The 8,312-nt window shown below is 36.4% G+C and overlaps 1 protein-coding gene across 1 annotated transcript; it reads right to left on the bottom strand.

Annotated features, from left to right (window-relative positions):
- Positions 1 to 256: 256 nt before the first annotated feature.
- Positions 257 to 3,945, bottom strand: LOC133779213 (uncharacterized). The gene is made up of 5 exons (XM_062219200.1): positions 3,587 to 3,945; positions 2,210 to 2,221; positions 1,019 to 1,229; positions 492 to 659; positions 257 to 406 (listed from the first exon to the last, which is right to left on the bottom strand). Exons 1-5 carry the CDS (start codon positions 3,943 to 3,945, stop codon positions 257 to 259), a joined length of 900 nt encoding a protein of 299 aa, XP_062075184.1.
- Positions 3,946 to 8,312: the final 4,367 nt, after the last annotated feature.

The following is an 8,312-nucleotide window of genomic DNA, read 5'->3' as shown; positions in this document are numbered from 1 at the left end:
TTTTTCATTTTTCTATTTTCAACCACTATATTCATTCATAATTTCCTGTGTGATTACAACATAGTTCAAACAGACAAAATCAATAGAACTCAGTATGTTCCAAATCTAAAAATTACAAGATCAAAATATACACTTGCAATAACTATGTAAGTGCTAACTTAAAATTACAATCAGTTTGCCCTCTTTTCTTTGCTCAAGCATGTCTTCCTGTACAAAGTTGAATCAATTATTTTTTTGTTACTAAAATATAAAACAATTACCAAAAGTCATTTAACATTTTACAACTTATGATGGCCTCTCCCATGACATTGTCACGCTCGGTGACATAGTTGCCAGAAGAATCTTTTATGGCCTCCTTCCAGAGTATAGATCGATCTATCTCCTCTGTTGTGTCCCACTTAGCTTGCTACGTATAATAAAATTAGGTCAATTTTAACATCAAATGAAGAAAACATAAACTCAGGCATAATTCGTTCTATATATGCACTTACTAAATCAGCTTCCAATTCAGTATAGCTATGGCGTGAAGTCCTATGAGGGTATTGTAAATGATTACACATTTCTTGTTGTAATTTTCTAAAATCTTGAAACTCTTTGGATGTCCTTCTCTTGACAAATTCTTTCCAATGTGTTTCTTCTATATGATAGCTTGGTGAGTACTATATAAATATATATGAAACACTAATGACTTAATCTAATATATATATATATATCTGTAAAATTTATTTGAATATGTGTCGTGTGAAACTATATATACATATTTAACATAGAGAAAGATCTCCACCATTAGCAATGGAAGACATATAGAGAAAGAAATATGGTTATAGTTGTAGAATATTACTAAAAACATTTAATGCATGCCTAGAAAACAGATTACAAAACAATAGAAAAAATTATGAACTGTCCATTACCAATAAGCTAGCTATTAATTTCATTTTCTAATAGAATAATAATGAAACAAGTACGTATTACATAGTCAGAACTAAATAAATTGAAATTGTCCTGACACTGTATATACCAAAATGCCAAGTGAATTGTCATAGACCAATGTAAGAATTCCTTCATGGACTTTGATCAAATACAAAGTTATAAGTAGTTTTTCTGACACTATATATCCAAGAATTACTTGAAGCTTGATAGTAAGAAGTTCTAAAGGCAAAACCAAAAAACTTATAATTGAAAATAAACATAGGAAGTTAAATATATACATTGAAGCAAGTTTGTTTAATCTATGTAAAAATTTCAAAACAATAAAAGTAAACTCCGAAATCAACCAACTATAGAGAATACACTTACTGGATATGAATTGAAAACATCTCCTTGAGCTGTTTGGCTCTCCACTAGTTGCTTGGATTCTTCATAAGCTTTGCTTGATGTTAAGAAGATAAACAATACTTAAATCAGGTCTCACAAAACAGAACTTAAAATTATTTCAACACTATCCAACTAGAAGAGAACTCACACTCATATTATCGATACAGATACTCACATCTTAACAAAATAAGAATAGATATAAGAACAAATACTCATATTATAAGCATAATAATACCAACTCCTCACCACCATTGATATCAAAGCTCATAACTCCATCAGATAGAAATTATGCAAGTAATAAGAGGCACCTAGGAGTTGAGCTTCAAGAATAGTCAAGCTAGACAAGTATATTTATAAGTAACAAGTAATGGTAAGTTAGAATGCTCTTGATGGACATGAATTTTCCGTATGCATTTGCCAACAAATGGTAATCAATGTCTAGTTTCAACAAGTATACAACACGAAAATGCAACTGAAATGTATATTTTCTTTTCCTCCATAATAGTAATTAATAAAAACTTGACAAGTCATAATTCAACAAAGTAAATAAGTGGTAGCTCAGCTTTGATTCAAACAACTACTTGAGAAAAAGTTGTTATCTGGTTTGCTTAATCTTGAAAAGATACATGACTAAAGTAGATATATTATTAATATGATTCTTTCCTCTTCCACAAGCCAATTTTATCTGCAATTACCAAATTTGAATTCCTTCCAAATGAAAATATAGAACTAAGTTTTGATGTCTCTGCCTAAAATTGTAAAGTTCTAAAATAACACTTCAATATTGAGAAGAAAACAAAATAGGAACACATGTATTTAAATTCCTTTTTCAATATAAATGCTTCATAAATATTAAATGTGCAGCGCTAACTAGATCAAATCCCATATCACATACATGAAAGAACGACTACAAGATAAACAAATTTAGTACAATGATAATGAAAAAAAATCAATTGTACGTGTAAAACTAGTATCATTTTGTTTCTATTAACTTGGTTATAGCTATACAAGTCACTAGTATATGAAAATATAAGATTGTGATGATAAATATTTCAAATATTTTAATTTATATACATTTTCAATTAAAATTAAAAAATTATTTTACTTATACTATTATCACTAACAATTCCTAAATACTATATATATGTTTTGGTGACCTACCTTATGACAAATTGGACATAAAAATATAATAACCAATTGAATTAACAATTAATATTATAAATTATTAAAAAAATAGAAAATTATTTGAATAATTTATTTATATAACTAATATCTATTCTATGTTTCAAATTATTAATTTAACATTTTTTATGAATATATTTATATAATATAGTGAACTGTATTAAAAAATACAATTTATGAATACTTGATTAAAAAAATTGTATTTGGATGAGACGACAATTTTCGTTGAAATGTTGTCTCATGTTAAAAGTAGACATGTTACGGCAGTCTCACTAAAACTATTGTCTCATGTAAGTTTTAATTTCCATGACACAACAGTTCAAGAGATATTGTCGTCTCATGTCTATTTTTGACACGAGACGACTGTTCTATGAAAACTGTTGTATCTCGTGTGTTTCCTAAGTATAGTTTTGTAGTAGTGTGTGGACTGATCTCAGAAGAAAGACCGTCTACTAAACTAGAGAATTTCTAAATTGAGCAGATGTGTTCATTAAGTTTGAAGAGGCTATTTGAAGAGAAAGTCAAGCCAACCATGCAGGCATCAGTACTGCTCCAACCAAAACTACTGGTACATCTAACTAAAACCAGACAACCAATGGTAATGGTAGTAAGAAAAACTAGAATGGTGGCAAGCAGAGTAATAATTCCAACGATGGCAACTATAATGATAGCAAACGAGCAAAAAACAATGATAAGCCACGAGAGTACAATCCTCACTTTACCACCTATTATATACACCTAGGGTCATGAGCAGAAGTCTTTCATGCTACACAGGCTGAAGTGCCTTATATGAAGCCAAATCCTATTAGGAAATACATAAGTAAGAGAGACACGAACAAGTTTTGTCATTTTCATAACGACTATGGACATGACACCAATGAGTGTAATAAACTCAAGGATGAAATCAAATTTCTTATCCACTAAAATCACTAGGCCATGAGAAGGTATGTTCGAGGCACCCAATATGGATGCACTAGCACAACCACTACAACAAGCCCCTGTAGTTGGTCGATTGGACATGATCTGCAGAGGACCACACCTGGTTGGTTAAAGTAGAAAGGCACTGGAGCATTATGCTTGGACACTTCACCATGAACCAGGAGAAGAGGTGTTGGCTGTCGAGGAGCATACTCCCCAAACACCTCGGTATGAATGTAAGCCCATAACATTTACTGAGGACGATGCAGCCCATGTCAAATTTCCACACAATGACCCTTTGGTAATAGAGGCCCAGATTGCCAACATGATCATTGCCAGAACATTGATAGTTAATGGCTCCTCCATAAAAATCCTTTTCAAAACTACCCTTGAATGAATGAAGTTATCCGTATGAGATTTGGAGCCCTGCATACAGACCCTATATGGCTTTACTTGAGAAGGAATGACTTTAGCTGGAACAATTAAACTAGTAGTGACTGTGGGAACTGCACCAACAAATAGTACAGTCATGCCCACGTTTGTGGTAGTCGACACTCCCTCGGTTTTCAGTGCCTAACTTGGAAGACCGATACTGATCGACCTAAGAGTCATTACATCCACATTCCACTTAATGATGAAGTTTCCCACTAATGCCAAAATAAGGTGTGTTAAGGGGAACCAAAGAGAGGCCCGAGAGTACTATAACTATTCCATCAATATTGCTAAAAAAGGCTTGGCAATGACCAACATGATATTTGTTGGACCAGGAGAGAGCAAGCCAGCAATAATGATGGGAGTAAGCACCATCAAAGAACAAACCACAATGTCCTCGAATAAACCGAGTAGCTCCAAATAGGGATTTTCCCAAAGTGAAGGAGGAGATGTTGATTCTCGCTTTGGAGACTTTGATACTAGAGTGGGACCAATTGAAAACCTGGAGGAAGTTTCACTCGACAAGGACAAACCGACCAAAACAGTAAAAATTGCGGAAAACTTATCTAAAGAATTCAAGTGTGAACTTATAAATTTTTTAAGAAATAATCAAGATGTATTCGTCTAGTCGCACAAGGACATGGTGGGCATTAACCCCGCTGTTATAAGCCATGCCTTGAATATAGACAATGATAACTTCAAACCAGTGCAACAAAAGAGAAGGCTACTCGATAAAGAAAGGTCTAAGGCCTTAATAGAATAAGTTGAAAGACTAAAAACAACTGGATTCATAAGAGAAGCCTTCTACCCAGAATGGGTATCTAATCATGTCCTAGTACCAAAGCCCAATGGAAAGTGGAGGACTTGTGTGAACTTCACCGATTTAAACAAGGCATATCCCAAAGATTGTTGCCCTTTACCAAGAATTGACTAGCTAGCTGATGCTACTGCAGGACATGAAATCCTTACATTTATGGATGCCTACTCGGGGTACAATCAAATTAGTATTCACTCTCCCAACGAGGAACATACCAGCTTCAGAACTGACAAAGGCTTATATTGTTACAAAGTAATGCCTTTTGGACTCAAAAATGCTAAAGCAACGTACCAGCGATTAATAAATATGATGTTCAAGAATCAGATAGGAAACAACATGTAAATCTACGTGGATGATATGTTGGTAAAGTAAAAAATGGTTGGGGGTCACGTAGCAGATCTAGCAGAATGCTTCACTATTCTCAAGCATTATGATATGAAGCTTAACCTTTGAAAGTGTTCATTTAGGGTAAGCTTGGGAAAATTCCTTGGCGTTATTGTCAATGCAAGAGGCATTGAAGCTAATTCAGAGAAAATCAAGGCTTTAATTGACATGAAATCTCCGACCAAGAAGTGCAAAGCCTGACGGGAAAAATCGCAGCTCTTAGTAGGTTTGTCTCGAAATCAATTGACAAGTGTGTGCCATTTTTCAACTTGCTAAAGGGAAATAACAAGTTTGAGTGGGTAGAAGAATGTTAAATGGATTTCCAAGAACTTAAAGGTCATTTGGCACAACCACCAGTCTTGTCAAAACCAGTTGATGGGGAAATACTTTACCTATATCTGGCAGTTACTGAACATGCTATTAGTACAACCCTAATCAGGGAAGCAGATAGAGTCCAACATCCAGTGTATTATATAAGCAAAAGGTTGATTGGAGCAGAAACGCGATACGTTTGATAGAAAAATTAGCTTATTGCTTGCTGCTAGCTGTAAGAAAGTTAAGGCCCTACTTTCAAGCTCCCCCTATCATGGTACTGACCGACAAACCTCTCAGGCAGGTGTTACAAAAACCAGAAACATTTGGTCGACTACTGAAGTGGGCAATAGAGCTAGGGTAGTACGAAGTTGCATACCAGCCATGAACTGCTATCAAAGGGCAAGCCTTAGCAGATTTTATTGCTGAATGCACTGGAGTTCCAGAGGAAAACAAGGAGAAAAAGGAACTAGAGGGTGATGGAGAAATTTTGCCAACATGGAAGTTGTTTGTAGATGGGCCTTCAAATGAACACAACTCTGGAGCCAGACTTATTCTAATTACGACTGAAGGACATTGCATTCATTGCGCACTTAGATTTGGTTTCGATACTTCAAATAATGAGGTAGAATACGAGGCTCTCCTGGCAGGATTATGAGTTTCTAGGGATGTCAGAGCTCTAGCAGTAGACATATACAATGATTCAAAATTGGTCGTGAATCAGGTATTGGGCGAATACCAGGCTAGAGTCATAAAAATGGCCTCCTACCTTAGTAAAGATAAATATCTTCTGGCACAGTTTAAATTTTTTACCATACAGCAGGTGCCCCATGACCAAAATTCTAATGTTGATGCCTTACCAAAATTGGTAAGTGCCAAGGATGTCGATACTCTAAACGTAATAATGGTTGAGCACCTTGCTCAAACTAGCATAAAAAAATCAAAAAAATACTACTGCTCGATAACACCCCTATTGGATGACTCTTATTGCAACATACTTGGAGCAAGGAATTTTACCTCTAGACAGAAATTAGGCTCGAAAAATGTCAAGGCAAGCTACTAGACACGTAATCGTTGATGGAGTGATGTACAAAAGAAGATACTCGATGCCTCTACTTCGATGTGCTACTATAGCAGAAGCAGATTTGCTAATGATTCAAGTACATGAAGGATTATGTGGCAGTCACGCAGGGGGGAAAAGTCTAGCTAAGAAGATATTGCGACAAGGGTATTTTTGGCCAACAATGAAGAAGATTCTATGGAGTATGTGTGAAAAAGTGACAAGTGCCAAATATTCTCCAAAATACCTCAAGTAGCTCCCACTGAACTTAAATAGATGCAAAGTCCATGGCCCTTTGCTGTGTGGGGTATTGAATTAATTACGCAACTACCAACAGGAAAGGGTGGAGTCAAATTTGCAGTGGTCGCAGTGGATTATTTTTGTAATGATCCAAATTTGCTAATAAGGCTTAGGGCCTTGATTAGCGTGCCTGGAGGGCAATAAGTGATTTATTGTCATAATATGTAAATTTGTGTGAATAATTGTGATATGTTCGTGAAATATCTGTGTTGCACGATCCGAGACAGTCCTAGGAAGCGGTTAGCTAGAAAGTCACAACGGGGTCGAAAATCTGACTCGGGGTGAGTCGAGGGGCATTTCGGGTATTAAACATTTTATGGGGTTATCGGGTTATGGAAATAAATATTTGGAGATATATTTGAAGATAGAATGCTTAGGAGGGAATATCAGGAACATTTACCATTTTGCCATCGGGGACGTTTTTGGTACCCCGAGCCTTGAGGTAACCTTAGGAACTTGAGTTAAATAAAACAAAACCAAAAGAAGCCTTTAGAAAAAAAGAAGGAACCGACCCTCCCTTCTGCCTCTTCTCTCTCTTTATTTCCTCTAAGTCTTAGCAAGGGAAACTTTGGTGGAAACTGCTCAAAATTAAGGAATTGGGCTGGGAATCTTGGGAGCTAGAAGCTTGAAGCTTAAGGACCTAATTTAGAGACCCAACTCAACTCAAGGTAAGCTTTAATCTTAGTGAATTATGCTGGTTTTAAGCTGAAAATTCTGGAGTATTGCATGTGTGTTGAGTGAAGAATTGACTTTGAGTTTGATAAGGTTTTTAGCTTGAGTTCTTGTTTGGTTTTGTTGTTGAATCTATAGTATAACCCCTGTGATGATTAGTTTGGATTGTTGGTTTGATTTTGGGGTTAATTGGATTGGTTTTTGTGGTAAAAATGATGAGTTTTTCTGGGCTCGAGGGGTCGGGTCGCGACGTTGTTTTTGCTGAGCCGCAACCCCTTAGAACATAGGGGGGTCTGGAATTGGAGGCGCGCCGCGGCGCCCTTCAAGAAGGGCCGCGACGCATGTAGGCTGATTTGAGGTAGGGCCTTGGGTTGAGCTGGGGGCCGCGGCATGAGTTCCTAGGGCCGCAGTACTTAGTGAATTTTTGGGTTCTAAAGAGGTTTTAGGCTCGGGAATTAAATAGTTAAGGCTCCAAATGGATTTTATCACCCTGATTGATAGAATTCAATGTCCCGGAGACTAGAATTATGACCCAAAGCTATTCAATGGATTAGAACTTGATAGGTGGAAATTGTTAATGCGTTGTGACTAGGGTTTCGACGAGGCTCGGACTAGGGGACTATGCTCAAGAAATCGGTGCTTGGAAAGCTTGGGACACAAGTAAGAAAACTACTATTCCCATAGAGCTTGAGTTGCAGGGCACGACCCTTTATGATTGAGTTGCAGCGCTTAGCCCTATATGATTGTGTTGCAGGGCATAGCCCTTTGATTGAATTTATATGTGTTTAAGTATCTGTTTAGTTATATTATGTGTACATATAAATTAATGAACGGCGATGGCCAAGAATGGCAAAGGTCAAGAACGGCGAAGGCCGAGAACGGCAAGGGGCCGAGAGCAGCGTTTAGCACGCGGAGTGCGAG

This window comes from Humulus lupulus, chromosome 5 (assembly GCF_963169125.1).
Source record: "Humulus lupulus chromosome 5, drHumLupu1.1, whole genome shotgun sequence".
In the NCBI taxonomy this organism is placed as follows: Eukaryota; Viridiplantae; Streptophyta; class Magnoliopsida; order Rosales; family Cannabaceae; genus Humulus; species Humulus lupulus.
Note: the sequence above shows the minus strand (reverse complement) of the source record. Positions and strands in the feature narration are given on the sequence as shown.